This window comes from Osmerus eperlanus, chromosome 14, assembly GCF_963692335.1.
Source record: "Osmerus eperlanus chromosome 14, fOsmEpe2.1, whole genome shotgun sequence".
Classification (NCBI taxonomy): Eukaryota; Metazoa; Chordata; class Actinopteri; order Osmeriformes; family Osmeridae; genus Osmerus; species Osmerus eperlanus.
In genome coordinates, this window is record NC_085031.1 from 5,164,690 (window position 1) to 5,189,796 (window position 25,107).

A 25,107-nucleotide genomic window follows, 5' to 3' on the forward strand; every position below is an offset into this window, starting at 1 on the left:
TGATATCTACCTGTCTGCATCACTTACGACTCCGTGCCCCGACAGGTGCCGTTTCTCAGGGACATCTGTAGGGCCTAAACGCATTTTATTTACACACGAAATATTATTCATTTCACCACCGATAAAAGTATAGGCTACTGTACATGAAAGGTGTACCGCTATGTGAAGCTGATTCCGACGGTGCGATTACTTTGGAGGACAAATAACGTCCGGCAACAATGGCGAAAGGAGAGCGGAAGATGGTGAACTTCAGCGGAGCAGCGGGGATGGTCCTACTGTGGTTAGGGTCTGTACTGCCGCAGTGTCTGGGGGTGGTGTACACCAACGACTGGGCGGTGAGGATAACCGGGGGCCCAGAAACGGCAGAGAGTACCTTAAATAAATATGGATTTGTTAATATGGGACAGGTAAGCCAACCATTACTTGTAACATAAAGTTGTGTTAACTAGAGTAGTTCCTGAACTGTACAGTTTTGTATGATCAAAATTGGACAGACTAAATATTGGTTTGGAAAACATTTCCCCTTCATTTACTCTTCTATAATTCACTGAGAACAGCAAAAAGGTGTATTCATTTCTGAACAGCATCTAACTTCTTTTAAGTGGGGGATTAAAGCTAAAACACTTGGAACCACAGGTGTCCGGCAACCATTACATTACATGCTAGACTGGCCTTGAATCGTTAGCTCTGAATCATTCAGACTATGGAGGAGGAGTGTCTATAATGGCAGACAAGGTAGCACATTTGTATTCGGGCAACTAACAGTCGTGTGGCCCTCATATCAAATGAGCCAAGTCATTGACCTTGTACTGGGCACCCTACGTAAGAAGCAATCCAATCCAGAGATGTAGGCCAGAAGCCTGGTTTTAGATGTGGCACACAGACACAACACGACCACACACAATAGATATTGTGTGACTGAGACATTTCTGTCAGAGGTACTGAGGTGGTCTGTTGGTTAAGAGCTTAGTCATTCTCTAACACGGGGGGGTCAGAAGATGCATGTGGGGCCAACCTTTAGCGCCGCTGCCTGGGCGAGTGCAGCGGAGCGAGGGTGCGGGGCTGTTGGACCAAACACCTGGTGACCACAGGAACATCACGACCACAGTTGATCCAAGATGCACATGGTCCAAGAAATGTATTTCTCAAAATGCAGTGAGAGGATGCTCGTCGTGGACCATCGTGTTTGGACAGAAGACTAGGAGAGTGGGCGTGTGTACCGGCTGTTATATGTGCTGTGAGGACCAGAAGTCCACTCTAGATTAGTAAACTAAGGAAAATGTGAAGGTTTTGACATTGAAAAGTGTCCTTTTCTTAGTCCGTGTAAGTTGAAGTGCTATTTCTAAGGGCTTTTAGGGATAGGGTTTGAATTCGTGTTAGAATTTCATTAAGGGTAGGGGTTAGGAGTTAGAAATAGTTTTAGGGTTGATGTTAGGAGCTTGGGTTAGGGGTAAGGAAAAACTGGTGTTTGAATGGGACTGAATTGTGAGTCCTGACAAGAATAGCCATATAAACTTGTATGTGTGTGGCTGTGTGTGTGTGTCAGGTTTCCCAGTCTTGTAAGACTACCCTTATGGTGTAAGGTAACGTTTTCAATGACGGATGCCAATACTGGCTGCATTATTCAAGAGGTATTTAGACACAGGCACACAGAATTCCCACATAAAATCCCCAAAACACACTTTTTGATAACTCCTGACCTAAACAGAAAAACAACAACATTCTTTTACATAATGACACAGACAAATCACACGCTAATCTTCTTTTTAAAGTAAAAAATGATTTATTGCTAGCAGCTTTTAAATGACACGCTACGGTAAAAGAAAGCAGGTGTGAATGTCTTTCTGTGTTCCTGGCTTTCCTCAGGTTGGAGATCTGGAGGAGTACTACTGGTTCCGCCACAACGGAACCCAGGAACGCTCTATGGTGTCCAACAAAGACATTACACGCATCATCTCCAAGGAAACCAAGGTAGAGTAATGAGATCCCACTGGGGGTGTTATTGAGACCTTGCTTGTATAATTCATTATCTGCATGATATCAAGCACACACACACACACACACACACACACACACAGACACCAGCAATCTTCCAAGTCAACCCCTGTGATGTGTACGTTGTTGCACTATATCCATTTATGACTTTGAATGCTGAATGTTGTCTGATCTCTCTGTGTGTGGTGTGTGGTGTGTGTGAGTGTGTGTGTGAGTGTGTGTGTGGTGTGTGTGTGTGGTGTGTGTGTGGTGTGTGTGTGTGTGTGTGTGGTGTGTGTGTGGTGTGTGTGTGTGTGGTGTGTGTGCGTCTGGTGTGTGTGTGTGTGTGTGTGTGTGTGTGTGTGTGGTGTGTGTGTGTGTGTGTGTGTGTGTGTGTGTGTGTGTGTGGTGTGGGCATCCAGGTGGAGTGGCTACAGCAGCAGGTGATACACAGCAGGACTAGGAGGAACTCCAGAGCCAGTCACATCTACTCCATCGACGTCAGGACTAAACTGGATCACCACAACCAACGCTCACCTAACCAAACCCAGACCCAGACCCAGGACAGGGGCCAGTCCCAAAACCAGGCCCAGACCCAGGCCCAGGCCCAGACCTTTACCTTCAATGACCCCCAGTGGAGCAGCCAGTGGTATCTTGTAAGAGTCTCTTTAGTCTGATCCTAAAAAGGCCATGTTGTTTTTGAGCACAAGGTGTGGCCATCTTATATGTCTATATCCCTGGATTTCCTGAAGTTTTTTTTTAGACAATAACCTACTTTTGCCTCCCCTCTCTTCTCCTCCCCTCTCTTCTCCCCCCCTCTCTTCTCCTCCCCTCTCTTCTCCTCCCCTCTCTTCTCCTCCCCTCTCTTCTCCTCCCCTCCCCTCCCCTCCCCAGCACTGTGATGACTCCTCCCAGAGCTGCCCGTCCTCCATGAACATAGAAGGGGCCTGGAGGAGAGGCTTCACCGGTCGAGGGGTGGTGGTGACTGTCCTGGACGACGGCATCGACCCACGCCATCCGGACCTTCAGACAAACTATGTGTGTGATGTCAGACGCTCTTCTGCAGCTCCTCCCACCTCCTCCATCTCCCCCCTCCTCCTCCCCATCCTCCTCCTCCTATCTTCTCCTCATCCTCCTCCCTCAAAAGACCTCCTCCTCCCACATACTGTCTTTCCATTGGATCTTCTGCCCTCAACTCCCCCCCCCCCTTCACCTTGTATTCGAAAGGACATTTATTAAAAGCCATTTGGCAGCGTATTTGAGTGCAACAGTCTGCTGCTCTGAGACAAGCAATGCGATCCAAGCCTTTTTGGCAGGTCCAATTTGAAAAGGTCAGGTGAGGCTATATAGAATGGATGGGATATGTCTGGTCCACTTTGCTGTCTTGCTGACCGGTGAGCTAATGGCCTCTGGTCGTGGTGGGGGTGTAGAGAGTATGGCCACTGACATTTTATGCTTTTGTGTTCCAGGATCCTCTCGCTAGCTATGACATCACTGAGAACAACCCGGACCCAACCCCCCGATATGACATCACCAACACCACCAACAAGTTAGTTCCTATTGGAGAAAACACACGCACACACACACACACAGACACAGTACACGCACGTTCCTCATTACAGCTCGGCAACATTCCTTCAGTCTTCTCGGTCGGTCTCTGCTGTTAAGACATGGCTTCCTGTATAATTGCATGTGTGAATGAATATGCATGATGGTGTCTATTCCCAGGGAAAGATGTAGCGGCACTATGTCTTTGTCCTCCTCATGCATATGCATCTGCTGCTGTCCCCATTCCCCCCCCCAACCCCCAACCCCCCCCCCCATCCCCCCCCATCCCCCCCCCTCCCCCACCACCCCCCTGTGTTTTAGCCATGGGACAGCTTGCGCAGGGATCATCGCTGCAACTGCTAACAACTCCCACTGCATTGTGGGAGTGTCCTTCCACGCCAGAATAGGGGGTGAGCCACTCTGGGTCACATGGTGCCACGCATGCCAGGGTCACTCATATGTAAATCAGTGAATGATGTGCGTGTGAATGAATGAATCAGAACGATAGGGTGAGAGTGAGTTCCTGAATTGAAGCCTCACCGAGGGTCGGATGGTCACATGACATGGTCAAATTAAAACGATGGATGGATGGATTCATTCATTCTTTATTACTGTGACAAACTGACTTGGTCCCACCTCCCTGATGTCTCCCCAGGCATTCGTATGCTGGATGGAGATGTGACAGACATAGTGGAGGCCCAATCCCTGAGCTTCAGGCCCCAGCATGTGGACATCTACTCGGCCAGCTGGGGGCCGGAGGACGATGGGAGGACTGTGGAGGGGCCTGGCACTCTAGCTCGCCTTGCCCTGGAGCACGCCATACGCTCAGTGAGTGTGTGTGTGTTTGTGTCTGTGTGTGTGTGTGTGTCTGTGTGTGTGTGTGTGTGTGTGTGTGCGTGTCTGTGTGTGTCTGTGTGTAAGCAAGTGAGAGGGAAAGAGATCGAGAGAGAAATGGTGTAAATAATAGCTACACCATTGTATACAATGTAAACAAATTGTTATTTTTTGAAAACTTGAAAGTGGGTGTGTGTGTTTTGGTGTGTGTGTGTTTTGGTGTATGTGTGCATGTGTGTGTGTGTGTGTGTGTGTCAGTGTGGATTTCTGTCACTTTCCCCAGGCTGTGTGTTTACTTCAAGGGCTCATCCTTATCTCTGAATCAATATGTAAATATTATTAATAACCCCCCCTCCTCTCTCTCTCTCTCTCTCTCTCTCTCTCTCTCTCTCTCTCTCTCTCTCTCTCTCTCTCTCTCTCTCTCTCACTCACTCTATCGTCTTTCTTTCTCTTTCTTCATCTCTTTTTCAACGCTCTCTCACTCTCTCAGATATGTAAATGCATGCTGACGGTGTGTTTGGACTGTGATAGACCTCATTAATGCAGCTTATATCTGACACAGTGAGAGAGGAGAGACCCAACTGGAGACCAGAGGAGGGATCACCAAGGTGTTTTCACATGGTTCGCTCACAGAAACCTGTGCCAATAAAGCTTTTGCAAAGTAAATATTGTCTCTCCACAGGGCAGGAAGGGGAGGGGCTCCATCTTCATGTGGGCGTCAGGTAACGGTGGGCGCTATGGCGACCACTGCTCCTGTGATGGTTATGCTAGCAGCATCTACACCATCTCTGTGTCCAGCTCTACCCGGGATGGGGGGCAGCATGCCCCCCTGGAACCCTGTGCTTCCACGCTTACGACCGCCTATGGTGCAGAGGAGGACCAGTTCCTGGAGACCGTGAGTAATTCAGGAACAAAAAGTATCTCAGCAGCAGGGAGTTACCCAGGACCAGAGATACTCAGGACCAAAGAGTCACTCAGGACCAGAGAGTTACTCAGGACCAGAGTTACTCAGGACCAGAGAGTTACTCAGGACCAGAGAGTTACTCAGGACCAGAGTTACTCAGGACCAGAGTTACTTAGGACCAGAGAGTCACTCAGTACCAGAGAGTCACCCAGAACCAGAGAGTTACTCAGGACCAGAAAGTCAATCAGGACCAGAGAGTCACTCAGGACCAGCGAGTCACTCAGTACCAGAGTCACTCAGGAAGTAACTCTGGAGCAGGAAGTTGGTCTGACTGCTAGTAACCACAAAGATTGCCATCACTACCAGATATATAGAAAACAAAAGACCAACTTCAACAGAATGATGATTTAAAAGTCATATACCTCCATAAAAGAAGCCTTCTGTGATGAGGAAAATTATGTGCTTTTTAAATGGGCCAATAACACACCCTAGGAGAAACATTTTACTTCCTGTGCCGCATCTGACAGGCAACCTTGGATCTGAAGCAAGGTTGTACCACAGTGCATTCTGGGAGCTCCGTCTCCACCGCCATGGCCGCTGGGGTCATCGCGCTTGCCCTGGATGCCAAGTACTGACCACGAGACCATCAAATCATATATACATGATCAATACCCTGTCTTCCCGATCTACACGCTGTCACTGAATCAATCCAAAACATCGGGTTGTTCATTTCAGTCTACAAATCCCATGTATTGATGAATTGATGTGTGTGCTGTGGTCTTGTCCAGTCCTGTGTTGACCTGGAGGGACGTCCAGCACCTGATCGTGAGAACATCCCAGCCTGGTCACCTTGACGACCCTGACTGGTACACCAACGCAGCAGGATACAAGGGTAACTTAACTACAGTAACTATACTATTCAACAAACAAACCAACCAGTTATCAAACAAACTAACGTGTGTGTGTGTGTGTGTGTGTGTGTGTGTGTGTGTGTGTGTGTGGGTGTGTGTGTGTGTGTGTGTGTGTGTGTGTGCAGTGAGCCACCAGTATGGGTTTGGCCTGCTTGACGCAGAGCGTCTGGTGAAGGAGGCGGAGAGCTGGAGACAGGTCCCCCCCCAGCATGTGTGTGAGGAGACCCCCATGCTGAACAACAGGTATCCCCCTCCACAAACACACACACGTACACAACCACACACAGACACACGTGCACAATCACACACGCATGTTACTAAAACTCGCACGCACCCATGTGCATGAGCACACTCAGGTACTGAACAAATCCCTCTGCTGCCAGCTGGCACACCTGAACGCCTCTTTGAAGTTCCCTCCATCTCCGCAGAGAATTTTCACTTTCCTGCCGTCTTTTTTCTCTCTCTCTCTTTTAATCCTTGTGTTCAACTTTTTTTTCCCATCCCTCCTTCCCTCGCTTTCTCGCTCTCGCTCTCGCTCTCTCTTTGCCCTTCTGTCTCATGCACTCCTACTCACTCTTTGTCCAACTCTCTCTCTTTCTCACTTTCTCTCACTCTCTCTCTCTCTCTCCACTTTCTGTCTCTCATATTCTCATATCTCATATCCCCCTCACACACAGTGTCATACCAGAAGGCTCTGTGCTGAGGTCTGTCCATGAGTCTACTGGCTGTTCCAGCCACCCCCCTCACCATGTGGTCTATGTGGAACATGTCCTTGTCCGAGTCACCGTCACACACGGTCGCCGTGGAGACCTCTCCATCGCGCTCACGTCACCCGCAGGAACCCGCTCTCAGCTGCTGGCCAACCGGTAGGACCGCAACCCACCACACACACACACCACACACACACCACACACACACCACAGACACACACACACCACACACACATGCCCCAGATCATTAAAGGTTCCGTAACACAGTTGGGTCACGTGTCTAATACGTTTTCTTTAAGGGTTTTAGGGAAGTTTGGAAATCCTCAACTAAGTGCAGTTCCGTCCCAGTGATAAGATTGACTGACTCTGTGGTTCTCTGTGACCGTGTTGTGTTACAGGCCTCTGGACCAATCAACTGAGGGCTTTCGGAGCTGGGAGTTCATGACCACTCACTGCTGGGGAGAAAGGTCTTCTGGGAAATGGAGTCTGGAGGTCCTCGACATGCCCTCTCCAAAGAGAGAGAACAGTATACAAGGTCAGCTACACTAATATACTCCATAAAACTTCTAAAACCTCCATAATATTGAACAAGTCCATTCATTTTATAGTTTTATTACCCTTTGTCCAACTCTTTATTTTCATTGATTTACTTATAATAACTTGGTTAGTTTAGTGAACCCAATGCAATTCGGTTCGTCTACAGGGAAACTGGAAGAGTGGGCTCTGGTGTTTTATGGCACCTCCAAGCACCCGTACTCCATGCGACGTGAGCAAGCCCGCTCAGCTGAGCTGCCGGCCGGCGGCAGCAGCAGCGATGACCTCAGCGAGGAATACAGCGGTGAGTCACGCCATTGCAAAATAGCTCTCTTTTTGTAGCACAGGAAGGGGAGGCAGACAGCACCCAATTATCGCAGTCTCTTAGAGAAGTCACACTACCCATCTAGTGGCTAATGACAGGGCCGTGTGACTCTGATTGTGGAGCAGGAGGCCCCTCCCACCTCCCTGCTGTCCAAGTCTCTTTGTCGCCATTCAATGATGTTGTGACCGTGGTTTTTTTGTTTCTGTTTTTTGGGGGTCTGGTGTTGATGTCGTGACTGCCGGCATTCTGGTCTTGTGTTGATGCTGATGTCACAATCTGTGTCACTGTGCCCTGCCAGGACCATGTGACGCAGAGTGCGGTGAGGATGGCTGTGAGGGCCCCGCCCCCCAGCAGTGTGTCACGTGCTTACACTTCTTCCTCAAGTTCAAGAACAACACAAGGTCAGATCAATGACAATTACAGCACACACCCCCAGCACCAAATAGCATCCAGCAATACAGCACACTACCATGCAGCCCATCACTGTGTCGTACAGGACAGCAGAAAACTGCACTCCACACACAGAACAGCACAAAACAGTATAACAGTACAGTGTAGTGCACCACTGTACAGAACAGCACTGCTGAGTACAGTGCAGGTACAGTTTTCAACGCATCAGAACAAAGCTGAAATCCCAGGTCACATGATCATCTTAGTCTCCAGGAGTTGAACAAGAGTATGACTCAGCAGTCTCTATATGACTGTATAATAAGCAGGAAACAACCCGGACACTTAGTATTCACATAAATACCACTTCAGGCTCTATCTATAGAAGATGATCTGGGCACACAGCACTCACAACACTAATATTGGAAGGTTAATAGAGGTTTTTCACTGGACACTGAAGTACTCTCTCTCTTCCCCTCTCTCTCTCTTCTTTCTGCTAAAGGACATGCGTGTCAGCGTGCCCCGTGGGGTTCTGGGGCGACCGGCATCGCTGTAAGAAGTGCTATTCTTCCTGTGAGAGCTGCAACGGCAGTCGTAGTGACCAGTGCACTTCCTGTCGCCCCGGACACCACCTGACCGAAGGGACCAATAGCTGCACAGCTAAATGCGGGGACAACTACTACCTGGACCACGGTACGTGCTCATCTGAAGACTCGCTCCTTTCTGGGTGGAGTTGGATAGCCTGGTGACTTCGGAGGAGTTTGAGACATGTAGCTAAGGCAGTAGAACCTTGACGACAATGTTGACATCGCTAAGGTCGAAAGTCAAACTCCTGACGGGAGTCAATAACATCATCAGGAATCAAAACAACCATGTTTCATTGAATGAAAGTGTCTTCTAATTGACACACATTTGTAGTTAACCCGTGGAAAAGATATATAACCAGTCAGAGGGCTGACCTGTGACAGAGGACTCCTGAGTGGCTAGCAGCCGGGTGACTGGACAGCAGTGCGCGTGTCCGCAGGGTGTGGAGTGCACGTCATAGCGACGGCGTCGGTAGTGAAGGCTGGGCCGGTGTGATTTCTCCTCAGATCTGAATACCTGCCGTCGATGCAGTGACAGCTGCCTGAGGTGCACTTCAGTCAACATCTGCACGGAATGCAAACCAGGCACGAGGTGAGCCAATCGCGGCAGTCCTCCAACGGCACCGGGATGAACCTGCTCTGTAAACACAGGCCACTCCGCCGACGCCGTGCATGCTGAATGCTGATGTGGCACTTTCTCTCGCTCAGTAAACTCGTCACGACTAACAGGATGCCGAGTGTAATGTTGAATCTGTGTTTTTGCCTGCGGCGGCGGTCAACTAAGAGAGAGTTTGTGAGTGCATGACCCCCCCCACACGCATACGTGTGGGGGGGGGGGTCAAATGCTGAAGATCGAAACATGGGTCCCGTTGACCACGTATGCTTTGATGAGTCATTGTCTGCCTATGTCACTGGACTCACATACCCCCCCCCCCCGCCCATCCATCCCTCCAGTCTCCAGGGTAACCGATGCCAGCGGAGCTGCGGAGCAGGAAGTTACCTTAGCGACAAGGAGGGGGAGGGGGCCTCCTGCCAGCCCTGCGACCAAGCCTGTGCCACCTGTGCAGGTAAGAGGAGAGGCCAAAGGTGGTGGATGGGAGGGTCCCTGCACAGCTCCGGATCCACAGCCATACCGAGTCTCCTGTCGGTCCTCGATGCCCTGTTGCATAATCGTTGAGAGGTTTTAGCATTCGAGGCGCGAGCATTCATGGCGTCCGTGTTTACCTGTATCTGTGTGTGTGTGTGTGTGTGTATCTGTGTGTATCTGTGTGTGTGTGTGTGTGTCTGCCAGGCGGCGGTGCGGAGGCGTGTAACCAGTGTGCGGAGGGATACCTGATGGAGGAGTGGAGGTGTGTGTTCTCGTGCAGCCCGGGGTTCTATGCCACGCTCGCCACGGACGACGCTGGCGGCCAGAGGATGTGTAGGAGGTGAGCGAGCACCGTGTGCTCCGGTGTGGGCGGTTGGTTTATCTCTCTAATGGCAGCCAGGCAGGCCCTATCCTGCACCCTGTAGAGGAGTGCGTGTGTGTGTGTAACGCCTGCTTTACACACACTATTTGCCTATTTTTACAGATCTGTCTGCAGAAGGTGGGCTCGCTCCACATGTTTGCGCGACATGCTGATAGGCTACTGGGCAGGGTTTTGGAAAGATTTGTGTTCTGATTGATAATGCACCACAAGACCGTACATGGAGCGGTTAAACCCACCCGTGGCCAATTTTAAAATGTACGGCGTCAAACGCAGTTGGACATAGGGATGGCATCGACAGCTTCCGCACAGTCGTGTAATCGTGTAAGCCAACCATAAGTGGGTGGGTTGATTTGTGGGACGTGTTTGGCTCCAATGGTGTGTGTGTGTGTGTGTGTGTGTTGTGTGTGTGTGTGTGTGTGTGTGTGTGTGTGTGTGTGTGTGTGTGTGTGTGTGTGTGTGAGTGTGTGTGTGTGTGTGTTTGTGTGTGTGTGTGTGTGTGTGTGGTGGGGGGGTATTCAGGTGTGATGCCGGCTGTCTCACCTGTGTGGGACCAGGCAGCAGGAACTGCAGCAGCTGTGCCAGCGGACGCCCCCTGCAGGACGGCATGTGTGTGGTCAGCACCGCGTGTGGACACGGTCAGTCCTACCTTCCCCTGTCAGCTCCTCTTCTGGCTCCTCCTCCTCTGGCCTTCTTGGCTTTATCAGTCGGATATTACTGCGTCACTAATACACAGGGCTGTATGTATGTGTGCCAGATATGTGTATATCTATGTATATATATGTGTGTGTGTGCTCCCCAGGTGAGTACCAGGACAGTCATGGGGCGTGTCACGCGTGTGAGGCAACATGTATGAAGTGTACAGGGCCGAAGAGTGAGGACTGTATCAGCTGTGAGCCCTCATGGTGAGGCCCCCACACACACACACCCACACACCCACACACACACGCAACAAAAACACGCACACGTAAACACATTGTGTGTACACGTACACACACTCACATACAAACACCCACACGCGCGCGCACTTGCGTACACACACACATACCAGAGATCAGAGAAAATGCAGATGGTTGTGTGCAACAGATGCCACAACAGACACGATGACTAACAGAGAAAATAGTTGAAGTCCGCTCCTCTCTCCATCTGCAAGCCTCCATCATTACTGGCTCCTCAGGTGTTTCATCCTTCTGAAAAAACTGTCTGAAAGAGTTTTCCGGCTGTTTCAGCAACTGTCTCGACATGTACCTTACCTCAGTTGGCAGGCTCAAGCATTTGTTTTCCTGGAACATTAATTACCAGCGTTGATTCAAATTCTATTAGCTAGACATATTCTGCTTTAGAAATCTCTACTGTATGCTCTATAATTCATTATCTTTGCATTACAAAACCAAGGAATAATTCAAACGAAATGGCTAAACGAGTTGAATGGTGTTCAGTGGAGTATAAGTGTGTGTGTGTTTGAGGGGAATGTCAGTCCAGTCTCTGGGTGATGAGGAGTCTGATGGCTTGGGGGAAGAAGCTGTTCCAGTCTGACCCTGAGGTCCACGATGCTTCATAACTTGTGTCATATTTACCAGACGTGTCCAAACAACACCACCGTGCCTGGACTCTCTAAGCAACTGCAGGTTACCAAGCTCACCCCGGCAACAGGGAGCAGTTTTGACAAACTCTGAATAACCACCTTAAGATGTACAGTTAGGAGTAACAATAGGATAGGAACCAGTAGTATGGATGTTTTGTCTGAGCGGTCTGTGTGTCTGATTGGTCCAGGTCTCTGGACGAGGGTCGCTGTGAGGAGGAGTGTTCCCAGGGGAAGTACCAGTCTGGCGGGCAGTGCCACTTGTGTGACCACACCTGCGCCACCTGTCTGGAGAGTGGCCCTGCCAACTGCACTAGCTGTGACACAGGTGAGCGACACCTGTCAATCACACCTGTCAACAACACCCGCCAATCACTCTGTCAGCCAGACGGAGCTGAAATCTCTTCGGATTCATCCACGATCTGTCTGTGTCTTGTGTGTGAATGTGTACGTGTGTATACGTCTATGTGTGTGTGGTTCTCCAGACAAGTTTGGAACGGACCGCTACTTGTACAGCGGCGAGTGTGTGGACACGTGTCCGGAGGCCTTCTATCACACCCAGGACAACGCCTGTGCGCCATGCCCCGCCCACTGCACCGTCTGCTCCGCCCCCTCCCGCTGCCTCCGCTGTAACTCCTCCTACTACGTCTCCAACGGCTTCTGCTCCAAGCTGGAGTGTGGAGAGGGTGAGGAGGGATGGAGGGAGAGAGAGAGAGAGAGAGAGAGAGAGAGAGAGAGAGACAGAGAGAGAGAGAGAGAGAGAGAGAGAGAGAGAGAGAGAGAGAGAGACAGAGAGAGAGAGAGAGAGAGAGAGAGAGAGAGAGACAGAGATGTTGCATGTTGTTGGTAGGCCCTAGAAAACCTCCCACTCTGCCCCCCCCCCCCCCCCCCCACAGGTGAAGTAGAGGATCCAGAGTATGACGACTGCATGGCCTGTGAGGAAGGCTGCAAGAAGTGTGTCCTCTGTAAGTACGGCTTCAACCACTGAACAAGCCCCGCGCGAACCCCAATCCACAGCCCCAGAACGCCTGCACCCTAGGACGGGAGGCATTAAGCTTGTTTCTGTATCTCAAACAGATAACCCCAGACACTGCCTGTCCTGCACAGACGGCTTCTACAAGTAAGGCTGAATGCTCTCTGTCTGCAGGCCTGTCTCCAGTGGGACCTGAGCCACTTTCCCTGTTTGTCTCTCTCTCTCCCCCTCCCTCTCTCTCTCTGTTTCCGAGTGCAGTGTGAGGCTCTGTGCCCGCCTATGAGAAACTACTCACTACTCCTGTTGCTGTTGTCATTGTCCTGGTTGCTGGAGTGGCGCTCCCTCTGTGGAGAGGGTCAGACGGGAGGGCTCACCCTCCCCTGCTGTCGTTAGGTTTCAGGAGGGCTGCTACAAGAACTGCCCAGCCAAGACGTACATCGTGCCCGAGGAGATGACTTGTGTTCCGTGCGATGACAACTGCGTGAGCTGCGATGAGGACCAGTGCTACTGGTGTGAGACAGACCTCTTCTTATCAGGTCAGCGCAGCGGCTGAGTTGAGTGTGTGTGTCTCTTTTTTTTGTGTCTGTGGTACTGTGTGTGAGTGTTGTGTGTTGTGCGTATGTTTGTGTGTGTGTGTGTGTGTGTGTGTGTGCTACGGCAGTTCTTCACCATCAAAGCTCTTTCCTCCAGAGGGGAAGTGTGTACCAGAGTGTCCTGACGGTTTCTACGGCGATGAGGACACCCAGGACTGCGAGGAGTGTCACCCGGACTGCGCGACGTGTACCGGGCCAGACAGCGACAGCTGTCTGTCCTGCGAAGACGAGGAAAAGAGGGCAGAAGATGGGGAGTGTGTCCCCATCCAGGAGGCTTGTCCAGAGAAGACCTTCTACAGTGGTGAGAGTAACCCTGGTGGAGATACTGAGGGTATCACAGTCTCACCACCTGTGTACCTGTGCGTGCAGTCATTCTATGAAATGTATTTGTTCTTCATAGTGGAGGAGGTGAAGAGTGAGACACATTCAACTATACAAAGCACCGCACACGTGTGGGCTACTAACTCTCTCTCTCTCACTGTGGAGTGGAGAGATGTTGGCGCAATGTCTAGGCTCCTCCCCCTCCTCCTCCACTTCCTGGTGCCGTGTGTCACGCTGTTGTCTTCCCTGCAGACGAGGGCGAGTGTGAGGACTGCCACGCCTCCTGCAGCTCCTGCTCTGGGGAGCTGAAGAGCCAGTGTGTCACCTGCGTCAAAGGTCTGTCTGACGGATGGCGACCGAAACTGAACTACCTTTGCTTTGCTCTTCTCTGCTGTACTATACACTGTTCTGCTCTGCTATGCATTGTCCTCCTTTAAAGCCTATCTCCTCCCTCCCCCTCCTCCCACCCCCCCCCCCCCCCCCCCCCCCCCCCCAGGGCGCTTCCTGACAGCAGAGAGGACATGCGTGTCCAGGTGTCCAGCGGGCCACTTCAGCAACCGGACCAGCGGTGTGTGTGAGGCGTGTTCGCCGGGCTGCGCTTCATGTGTGGGCGCCCAGCGCTGCACGCGCTGTCAGGCCGCACGCAAGACCCCCTTCTACCTGCAAGACGGACTCTGTGTCCACCAGTGCCTGAGGTCAGATGCCACATCTTCGAAGTGTTGGAGAATCCTATAATTCCGTTCGAAAAAGACTCTTTGGAACCTAAACAACACTGTCTGTGCTTGTGTGTGTGTGTTTATGTGTGTGGGTGTTTATGTGTTTATGTATGTGTGTTTATGTGTGTGTTTATGTGTGTGTGTATTTCTGTGTGTGTGTGTTTGTGTGTGTGTGTGTGTGTGTGTGTGTTTCTGTGTGTGTGTGTTTGTGTGTGTGTGTGTGTGTGTATCCAGGGGTTATCCTGTAGGCCAGGTGTGTCACAGCTGTGTTCCAGGCTGTGGCTCCTGTGAGCAGAATGCCACCCACTGTGTGAGCTGTGACGCCCCCCTGGTCCTGCACCAACACCAGTGTGTGGAGTCCTGCCCCCCCGGACACTCCCTCAGGGAGGGGGCATGTCAACACTGCCCCCTGTCCTGCCTGCACTGTGACACACAGGGCCAGTGCACAGGTAGGAGCACACACACACACAGATACACCCAGACAAAGACATACATGTGTACAGGTGAGATTCATACAAAGATGACAATAACCTCTCTACCCGACCCCCCCCCCCACACACACACAGATTGTGAGGAGTACCACTTCCTCCAGGAGGGGCACTGCGTGGCCGACTGCCCCGAGGGCTTCTTTGAGGACTCGGAGCGGCGTGCGTGCGAGCGCTGTCACCCGGACTGCGAGCTGTGTGACGGGGCGCGCTCCGACGACTGCGACGCCTGCGCCGACCCGGCCGCCACGCTGCTCAAGGGGGCGTGTCTCTCCCACTGCCCCGCCCACACCTACAGGAACGGTCGGACCGGGGAGTGCGAAGGTGGGTCGGGTGGAGATCAACACACGGGTCGGGGCAATCCACCTCCATTGATTTGTGAACACTAAATTAATGACACAACGGTAAATAATAAATGACATTGAAGTAATGACATCGTACAATACTCATCATCACACAGCGATGACATATTCATCCTTAATGCTTGGCTTCATGTGCGTGACTATGTATACGTGTGTCCCGGGTTGTTGTGCTGGCTGTAACCAAGAATGAAAATGAATTAAAAAGTCTGATTGATTCCTTCTGCATGGCTGCATTCAGAGGGTTACCGGACCGTGGTCATGAATGAATCATTGCTTCATTATTTATATGAATCATTGATGCTTGATTCCTTGGGGTTCTCAGTGAAGGATGCACGTTGGTAATTAGGAACTGTGTATCAAGTTACAAACCCTCCTTGGTTTGTGATTGGTTGTGAGCTCTCCTCTCCCCTCTCTGGGCCAGGCTGTGATTGGTTGTGAGCTCTCCTCTCCCCTCTCTGGGCCAGGCTGTGATTGGTTGTGAGCTCTCCTCTCTCCTCTCTGGGCCAGGCTGTGATTGGTTGTGAGCTCTCCTCTCTCCTCTCTGGGCCAGGCTGTGATTGGTTGTGAGCTCTCCTCTCCTCTATCTGGGCCAGGCTGTGATTGGTTGTGAGCACTCCTCTCCCCTCTCTGGGCCAGGCTGTGATTGGTTGTGAGCTCTCCTCTCTCCTCTCTGGGCCAGGCTGTGATTGGTTGTGAGCTCTCCTCTCTCCTCTCTGGGCCAGGCTGTGATTGGTTGTGAGCTCTCCTCTCCTCTCTCTGGGCCAGGCTGTGATTGGTTGTGAGCTCTCCTCTCCCCTCTCTGGGCCAGGCTGTGATTGGTTGTGAGCTCTCCTCTCCCCCCTCTGGGCCAGGCTGTGATTGGTTGTGAGCTCTCCTCTCCCCCTCTGGGCCAGGCTGTGATTGGTTGTGAGCTCTCCTCTCCCCCTCTGGGCCAGGCTGTGATTGGTTGTGAGCTCTCCTCTCCCCCTCTGGGCCAGGCTGTGGTTTGACGTGCCTTACCTGCTCGGGGCCCGGCCTGGACGCCTGCCTGAGCTGCAAGGAGGGTTTGAAGCTGGACACACAGGGCCACTGTGCCCCCCTCACCTCCCACTGCCCCCCACACCACTACCAGGACCAGCCCTCCACGGACTGTCACCCCTGCCACAAGCACTGCCACCAGTGCTATGGACCTGGCAAGACCCACTGTTTCAACTGCAACCAGAACCACTTCCTGCTCAGTGAGTGGGCCAGGGCTGGGATTATGTTGGGGTTAGGATGAGACTAGGCTGGGAATAGACTGGGCCTGGGGTTGGACTGGGATTAGCTTTATGTGTGCTGGCTGTGTGTATGCTAATGTGTGTGTGTGTGTGTGTGTGTGTGTGTGTGTGTGTGTGTGTGTGTGTGTGTGTGTGTGTGTGTGTGTGTGTGTGTGTGTGTGTGTGTGTGTGTGTGTGTGTGCGTGCGTGCCTGCCTGCGCAGATGAAACCTGCCTGGACAAGTGCCCGGTGGGCTACTTCCAGGAGGAGGCGGGACTGAGGTGTGAAGCCTGCCACCCCTCCTGCCAGTCCTGCGTGGGTAAACACAGCCACGAGTGCCTGAACTGCCAGCCCCAGCTGTACCGGGACAGCAAGGACTGTGTAGACACCTGCCAGGCCAGGTAGCACCCACCCCACCCACACCTCCATCCTCCCTCCCTCCCACCCCCCACCCTCGTCACCCTCCAGCCACCCTACCTCATCCATCATGCCCCCTCCCCCTTTTTACATCCAGGGCTGCATTACCTCATCTCCTAGGTAATGACTTGACAACAGGACATCGCCGGCAACAGCTCGAGCCAATCACATTTGTACAAATATCAAGTTGTCCTTTTTCAGTGGGAAACTGTGGTGGTTTCGCTGGCTACATGACTTCGATGGCCAGGTGTGTCATGTATAACAGGCTTTTCCACAAGAGAATTTACTTCTCAAATGTTTTAGGTTTTTATCCTAGTCTAACCTGGCATCTGTGTTTGGTCAAGAGCCCTGTGCTGAAAAGTTGACCTATAAGGACACAAGGGCTGTTGTGTCACTAGAGAGTGGCTGACGTAGCACACCCAATTTGGCTTGAGATTTACTGCGCCCTTTATGAGCCCTGTAAACGCAGATGGTCCTGTTTGATGGGGAGAGTTAAGCTAATGTGCCGTTAAATTGGTGCTCGTTTAAATATCCCTGAGAGAATGCAAAAAAGGACACGAGTAGTCACAAAGGATATTTAGTGCCTCGACATACCTACACACAATCCCTCCTACACACATACACAACACACTCACAGTCTCCCACACACACTTCTCACCGTCTTCCACAAATACATTTTTCCACATTCTCACATTACCCATCACCCCCCCCTCCCCATCACCCCCCCACCCCTCCCCATCACCCCCCCCCTCCCCCCCACCCCACCCCCCCAGACACACACACACTTCTCACCCCAGACACCGCAGACACAAATGATGACAGCTCTCCCCGTCTGACCCCAGTTACTATGGTAACGCGGCCTCGAGGATGTGCGAGAGGTGTGACCCGAGCTGCAGCGAGTGTTTTGGGGGCGCGGCCGACGAGTGCCTGAGCTGCGCTCATAGGCTGCTGTACCTGAGGAAGGAGGGGCGATGTCTGTCCACCTGTCCCCAGGGACACTACCGGGACAGCCAGCACCTGACCTGTGAACCCTGTCACCCCAGCTGTAGGAGCTGCTCTGGTAGGTGGGAGACACACACACACACATACACACTGACATAGACACACATAAATACACACCTATACACACACTGACATAGACACACATAAATACACACATATACACACACTGACATAGACACACATAAATACACACATATACACACACTGGCAAAGACACACATAAATACACACATATACACACACTGACATAGACACACATAAATACACACATATACACACACTGACATAGACACACATAAATACACACCTATACACACACTGACATAGACACACATAAATACACACATATACACACACTGACATAGACACACATAAATACACACCTATACACACACTGACATAGACACACATAAATACACACATATACACACGCTGACATAGACACACATAAATACACACATATACACACACTGGCAAAGACACACATAAATACACACCTATACACACACTGACATAGACACACATAAATACACACATATACACACACTGACATAGACACACATAAATACACACATATACACACACTGGCAAAGACACACATAAATACACACATATACACACGCTGACATAGACACACATAAATACACACATATACACACACTGGCAAAGACACACATAAATACACACATATACACACACTGACATAGACACACATAAATACACACATATACACACACTGGCAAAGACACACATAAATACACACATATACACACGCTGACATAGACACACATAAATACACACATATACACACACTGGCAAAGACACACATAAATACACACATATACACACACTGACATAGACACACATAAATACACACATATACACACACTGGCAAAGACACACACGTGTACGTGTACTGAGACAGACACACACTCACACAGACACAAGTACACACATGAGTGCAGACGAATACACATACACACACATACAGACATACACACTCATGATGACACACACAAACACAACTCAACATAGATTAACTTAATCATCCCTTTGTTGAACTCATTACTTATTGGGGTCCTGGAGATAGTGTTATGTTCCTATGGTGGTTCTCCAGGTGTGGACCCCCAGGTGTGTGAGTCATGTGACCCAGGATACAGCCTCTCTGATGGGCTGTGTGAGTCCCAGTGCAGCCTGGGAGAGTACTCCATCGTCCAGGTGACCACCACTGATGACCTGAACGCGTAACATTATTGTCGCTGATCCAGAGAGGCCAGGCTGACACTGACCCTTTGGTCCCGCTCCTACCCTCTGCACCCCCCCCCCCCCCCCACCCACCCACTCCCCCACACCCCCTCCCACCCCCCTTACAGGGAGAGGGTCACAGCTGCGAGGACTGCCACAGCTCCTGTCTGGAGTGCAGAGGGCCGGGCCTCTACAACTGCACCATGTGTCCCTCCCAGGCCATCCTGGCCTCTGGGGGGCGCTGTCTGCTCTGCTGCAGGAAGGACGGCCCCACAGAGGAAGTGGAGGAGGAGGAGGGGGAGGGGGCGGGGGCGCTAGCAGACCAGCAGGAGTGTTGTAACTGCACTGAGACCAGAGGTAAGATGGAAGAGGAGAAACAAGTGGTTGGACCAAGAGGTTTACATGAACTCCTATGGAAGTATGCTTTCAGATACACAAATATGAGATTGAGAATATAAGAGCTAGGTAGCTAGCGGCGGATTTAGAGTTACAATCTATGGACAGGACTAACCCTAACGGAATTAACTGGAATGCTTTCGATGAGCTTGGCGATCTTGATGCTCGAGAAACTGTGTGTGAGCTGTCACATAATGACTCTAACCCATAAAGACTCCTGTCTTTGGGTGATGTCACTGACACCTAAACCAGATCCATGATTTTGAGTGCGATGGAGTTTCTCTACTGGACGCTATGAAATGGGTTGACGGGGCGTGGACACTTGTAAAGAATTTGAAAATGAGGACATCTTTAAAGCATCCAGAATCTTCTCCCGGTGTAGGAAAACCGACGAGCCAATCTTCATATCTGGATCCAAGCTGAAGATCTGGAGCGAGATCAAGTCCATTAGAAGTGTGACCCATAAAAACCTGCTCCAGATGCAGGCTATTTGTAACTGCTCAGAGACAGAGACAATGCTCATGCCGTGAAGTCATGCTGGTGTGCTGCTTGGAACTAGCACCATGCATCCAATAAGCTTTTATCACCACAGGTTGCTTTTGAGTCATACTGAACCCAAATTGAAAATAGGGAGCAGTTGTATGAGTTAGAGCCATCATTTGTCAGGCCTGGTTTGCAAAGTCAAGCCTGTCTAGAGGGCCTGGTATCTGGTGTGTCTGGCTGTCTGGGTTAGGGTGAGTCTGTCTGCCCGATTGCCTGTCTGCCTGATTGCCTGTCGATCTGTCTGGCTGTATGTCTGTCTGAGTTAGGGTTAGTCTAATTGCCTGTCTGTCTGTATGTCTGAGTTAGGGTTAGTCTAATTGCCTGTCTGTCTGTATGTCTGAGTTAGGGTTAGTCTGATTGGCTGACTGTCTGTCTGTCTGTCTCGCAGGGGAGTGTGTCCTCAGCACCAACTTTGCCTTCCGAAACGAGGCAGAGGAGGAGTCGACGGGCAACCTGGCGCTCTTCATCACCACCTCCATCCTCCTCCTCCTCGGCCTCGCCGCCGTCGTCCTCCTCGTCCGGCGCTCCCGCTCCAAGAGCCCCGCCCCCGACATCGCCCCCCGCGGCTACGAGAAGCTGGGCTCCGGCGGGGGAGGGGGGGGGAGGCAAGGCGGCGGCCTAGGCTCCGCCTCCTCCTACGGGGGCCACTCCAGCGCCGGCGCCGGGAACTTTGGCGAGTCTCAGTTGGCGGGCCTGGGCGAGCGGGGGAAGGCCGGGGCGAAGGACGAGGACGATGACGACGAGGACGAGGACATCGTGTACATGGGCCAGGACGGGACGGTGTACCGCAAGTTCCGCTACGGCGGGATCGACGACGACCAGGAGGACGAGCTGGAGTACGACGACGAGAGCTACACCTTCCGGTGAGCGGCGGAAACGCCCTCCGTCAGGGGCCCTGGCTCTCTTCTCCTCCCCCTCCGTCAGGGGCCCTGGCTCTCTTCTCCTCCCCCTCCGTCAGGGGCCCTGGCTCTCTTCTCCTCCCCCTCCGTCAGGGGCCCTGGCTCTCTTCTCCTCCCTCGCTCTCTGTCTCTGAAGGTTCGGCCCCTCCCTCTGTCCATCCGCCTCTTGTCACTGGCTCAACGTTGTCTGTCTCCTCGCTATGTGTTCTCTTCTGTCTCTCACACAGGCTTTCTCTCTCCACCTCCCACTCGCTCGCTCTCTGTTTCATCCCTGGGGACATCATCCTACTTATTTATTGTCCTTTGAATTTCAGTTACAGAAAACATGGCGTGACAAGCTACTAACACTGTATAGCTCCATTATATAAATATTATTAATTTACAAGATGTATGTTGCTGGGAGAGTAATTTCACAGCTACAATCAGAGACAGCTTCTTCCTCCATGCTCTCATTCATTGTGATTTTTTACGGGCATTTTAGGTTTCTTTGGTGTGACTTGGTCCAAGCCCCTCTGTACTGCACTGTGTAACCCGCCTTTGTAATTGTTGTGTTGTTGACGTTGAACATTTTAAATCACAGTTATCGCTTGTCACTTGCCTTCCAGTAGTTGACCTCCATTTTGTTTGTTTTCAATTGAATTTGGATAAAAAATATGTTTTGTGTTGTAATTCGAATAAAGTTTAAGAACAGAGATGGGCAATGGTGACGGACATTATATTTATTCATCTGTGGCAATTAATCCAAGGAAAGCAACTGGTACCTCTACAAGATCAAAAACACTGCAAAGTTCAGAGTTAATTGTTTATTGATTACTACATAGTGTTTAATTTTTCCATTGCACGTTACACACACTGTTGTTGAGTTTCCTGGGCCACCTGATATTTCATTGAGGAACATGCACACACACACACACAAAGACACATATGCAACTGCTCATACACAATAACAAACACACACACACACACACATATGCAAACACACAAAATCACAAACACTCCCAGTGACACATGCACACATGCCCACACTGACACACACACAGATGTCGATATTGTGCTTTACGGAGACCTATCTACCTCTCTCACTCCCTCTGAGGTCATTTCCTGTTGACGCAGGAAGAAGAAGAAGAAGAAACAATAGACGAAAACCGTGTACACGTTCCACAAGAGTCTGACGGCAACGCAGACTGACAGAACACACACTGGCAGTGCGGGCGTCGGAAAGGACATGCGCTCAAAATGTACTGACAGCTCGATTTCACACACAATCACTTCTCCAACGTCACACAGAGTCAGAGCAGATAAACAGATCTAGTCCACCTTCACTCCCTCCTCTAAACACTAAGCAAGAAACTAGATTGATGAGACGCATTTGTTGGTCGTTCTCCCAAGGGGGCGGGGGTTTCCTCCTGTCACAGTCAGCAGATCTTATTCTGCCACGGTTGCCACGGTTACAACTATCCCCATCTCTCGGAACATCCCATCATAGCTTAACAAACACAATAAAGGGGTGACATTATTGCTCTGTGCTCATCATGCATGTCGGCATCAATGACATAACTCATACGCTAAAAGTGGATTTGTGTGCAGCGTCTCTCATCCTGATGTGAAGTAGGACGGGAGAACAGTCATAGGATGTACGTGTTCTCTTGTATATCCACTCTACACGGTCTGTGAAGTGCTGGGGCATAGACAGTAGATGATTCAGTGCTTGTACAGCCTTAATGCTAACAGGAACCCTAAGTCGTGTTTTCATATTCCATTAAATTCATATTCTACTCGACGCAGGACTGTTACACACGCACACACACACAAACACACAGAACACGATTAGTAACATGCCCTATGTCTTGTCCAGCTCATGAGAGGAGATGGAAGAGTGGAGGATGCAGGTGGAGGTGGAGGTGGAGCAGGTGGTTCTGCTGCGTCAGAAGGGCTGCCGGCTCAGGTGGAGCTGCTGGCACTGCCTTTGTCTGGTCTGGAAGAGAGAGAGGGCGAGAGACATGCACACACCAGAGAGAGAGAGAGAGAGGAGAGAGACATACACACACCAGAGAGAGAGAGGGAGAGAGACATGCACACACCAGAGAGAGAGAGGGAGAGAGAGTGGGAGAGAGACATGCACACACCAGAGAGAGAGAGGGAGAGAGACATGCACACACCAGAGAGAGGGGGAGAGAGACAGAGGGAGAAAGAGAGATCACACAAGATTACGGTATTGGAGAGAAAACGAAGGTTCATGTTGATGGTTAGTTTGGCTTTACATGGATAGTTTAGCTAGACTAGATATTCCAGGTTTGTTTGAGAGCATTTCCTTCTCTGAAAGTTTAGCTTGGTTATTAGTGCTAATCTGTGGACAAATGTAAAGCCCTTTGTGACAGTGCTTGTAAAGAAAAAGAAAACCACTTGCTCAACCAAGTTTGATTAGATTTGCCCTATCAAGGAGTACTTTCAACAATTGTATTAGGCACTCAGAGATGTCTTACTCTGGTCTGGCTTGGGCTGGCTCCGGGCCCTGGAGAAAGCTGTTCATTCTAGAGAGAGAAAGAGAGAGAGAGAGAGAGAGAGAGAGAGAGAGAGAGAGAGAGAGAGAGAGAGAGAGAGAGAGAGAGAGAGAGAGAGAGAGAGAGAGAGAGAGAGAGAGAGAGAGAGAGAGAGAGAGAGAGAAAGAGAGACATTACATGGATTGTAACAGATACGTCTGTTGTTTGTCTCCTTATTCACTACTTGACTACTCGTCCACCTTTTTCTCTTTCATTCACTCTCATGGTAAGTCAATGACATTGAACAGTGTTGTATCGTTGTTCAGTGGAGCACATGTAATATAATTTGTGGTTTGTGTATGCCATCACGTTCAGAAGGATGTAAAGAACATCTAGAAAGATCCACAGCAACCTCTAATTGGCCCTTCTGCTCTACATCTTCCAGCACAATTCACCACGAGTGGCTTATCTCTAGATATCTCGTCGCTCCAAAGAATGGAAGCGAGGCTACGGGTGAAAGGAGATAATGATGAAGACGGCGGACGCGTCTCTCCATCCCGCAGCCCTCCACTCCTTATTAGAACCGAGCAGAATCAGACACAGTCAACCAGAGCCCTGTGATCTTCCAGAGGGCTGTGGGATGATCGCGAGGCTGAGGAGGCCGGGAGGATGAGACAGAGGTAGAGGCAAGGAATGGGGGGGGGGTGGGTGGGGGGGGTGAGGGGGTGAGGAGGGAAAGTAGGGAAAGTAGGGAATGGTGTGCGAAGAGGGGTTGTTGGTGCTGATTGAGTAATGGGGGAGAGGGGCGTTAGAAAGATCCTTCTGGTGCTTACTTTGAGTGCTCTGCTGCTTCCTTCAGCTCCTCGTCGACTCTGAGTGGAAGGGGGGGGGGGGGTGAGACAAATTGAATGGCTTGTTACAGGCAGAACACAATAAGAAGGAAAGGAGCTGGAAAGATGCAGAGAAGAGAAGAGAGGAGAGGAGAGGAGAGGAGAGGGGAGAGGAGAGGAGAGGAGAGGGGAGAGGAGAGGAGAGGAGAGGAGAGGAGAGGAGAGGAGAGGAGAGAGGAGAGGAGAAGAGAAGAGAAGAGAAGAGAAGAGAAGAGAAGAGAAGAGAAGAGAGAGAAGAGAAGAGGAGAGGAGAGGAGAGGAGAAGAGAAGAGAGGAGAGAAGAGGAGCGAGAAGAGAGGAGAGGAAAGAGGCAGAGAGCAGGTTGAGGGAGATTACGGGGTAAGAGAGTTGGTGGGGTGGAGGAGGGACGGAGGCAGAACAAGGCCCACCTAATGATGCACTCTGGGATGTGGACGTATTCCATGGGGATGAGCTCCTGCAGCTCTGTCAGGCTGTTCACATACTTTATCTTGTTGCTGAACTTTGTGCTGCAACATAACACACACACAAGCACACACACACACACAAACACACACGCATCCTTATGTTTGACCTCAAAGCTAGAAGGACGGCACACTCGCACCGCAGTGCAACAATCAAAGTTGCTCCTTGGCAGAGCTGTGTTTCCCTGTTCCCAACATCAAACACACTTGGAAATGTGTTGTTGTCTAAACCCAGCCATGGAAACATGCTTAAAATAAACATGAAAAGGCATTTTAAATGGTGTCATGCTTGTGTTTGTGCGTGCCTGTATGTGTGTCTGTGTGTCTGGTGCGTGTGTGTGTGTGATA

At 50.8% G+C, this 25,107-nt stretch overlaps 3 protein-coding genes across 5 annotated transcripts in view; 1 reads left to right on the plus strand and 2 right to left on the minus strand.

Annotated features, from left to right (window-relative positions):
• Positions 1-25,107, minus strand: part of LOC134033356 (guanine nucleotide-binding protein subunit alpha-14-like) — a 42,138-nt gene that overhangs the window by 6,896 nt on the left and 10,135 nt on the right. The gene's annotated exons all lie outside the window — the stretch shown is intronic.
• Positions 248-21,057, plus strand: pcsk5a (proprotein convertase subtilisin/kexin type 5a). Its single transcript, XM_062477923.1, has 37 exons — positions 248-407; positions 1,867-1,971; positions 2,397-2,630; positions 2,869-3,012; positions 3,444-3,523; positions 3,844-3,932; positions 4,178-4,350; positions 5,039-5,251; positions 5,788-5,888; positions 6,049-6,152; positions 6,297-6,414; positions 6,849-7,037; positions 7,280-7,416; positions 7,585-7,719; positions 8,039-8,141; positions 8,630-8,820; positions 9,219-9,303; positions 9,666-9,778; positions 10,003-10,138; positions 10,700-10,815; positions 10,980-11,082; positions 11,951-12,087; positions 12,245-12,445; positions 12,656-12,724; positions 12,837-12,879; positions 13,126-13,268; positions 13,423-13,626; positions 13,899-13,982; positions 14,143-14,341; positions 14,597-14,811; positions 14,929-15,171; positions 16,187-16,426; positions 16,668-16,845; positions 17,704-17,921; positions 18,981-19,081; positions 19,237-19,465; positions 20,436-21,057. Exons 1-37 carry the CDS (start codon positions 267-269, stop codon positions 20,912-20,914), a joined length of 5,793 nt encoding a protein of 1,930 aa, XP_062333907.1. The 5' UTR covers positions 248-266; the 3' UTR covers positions 20,915-21,057.
• The window catches only part of prune2 (prune homolog 2 with BCH domain), an 8,634-nt gene continuing 5,172 nt past the window's right edge, over positions 21,646-25,107 (minus strand). For 2 of the 3 annotated variants that reach the window (XM_062478512.1, XM_062478511.1), the window contains exons 8-11: positions 24,706-24,804; positions 24,260-24,298; positions 23,430-23,477; positions 21,646-22,921 (exon numbers count right to left, since the gene is read on the minus strand). In XM_062478512.1, the coding sequence (XP_062334496.1) occupies positions 22,888-22,921; positions 23,430-23,477; positions 24,260-24,298; positions 24,706-24,804 (220 nt within the window). In that variant the 3' untranslated portion in view covers positions 21,646-22,887. Of the gene's footprint in view, positions 22,922-23,425; positions 23,478-24,259; positions 24,299-24,705; positions 24,805-25,107 lie in introns of those variants that run through there. The other variant, XM_062478513.1, reaches the window with a different exon arrangement.

What these genes read in the sequence shown, in the direction of transcription:
- pcsk5a (XM_062477923.1), top strand. Translation starts at nt 267, where the DNA reads ATGGTCCTACTGTGGTTAGGGTCTGTACTGCCGCAGTGTCTGGGGGTG. An exon ending in TCATCTCCAAGGAAACCAAG is followed by an intron (nt 1,972 to 2,396) that starts GTAGAGTAATGA and finishes GTGGGCATCCAG; the next exon opens with GTGGAGTGGCTACAGCAGCA. An exon ending in CTGCAAGAAGTGTGTCCTCT is followed by an intron (nt 12,725 to 12,836) that starts GTAAGTACGGCT and finishes TATCTCAAACAG; the next exon opens with ATAACCCCAGACACTGCCTG.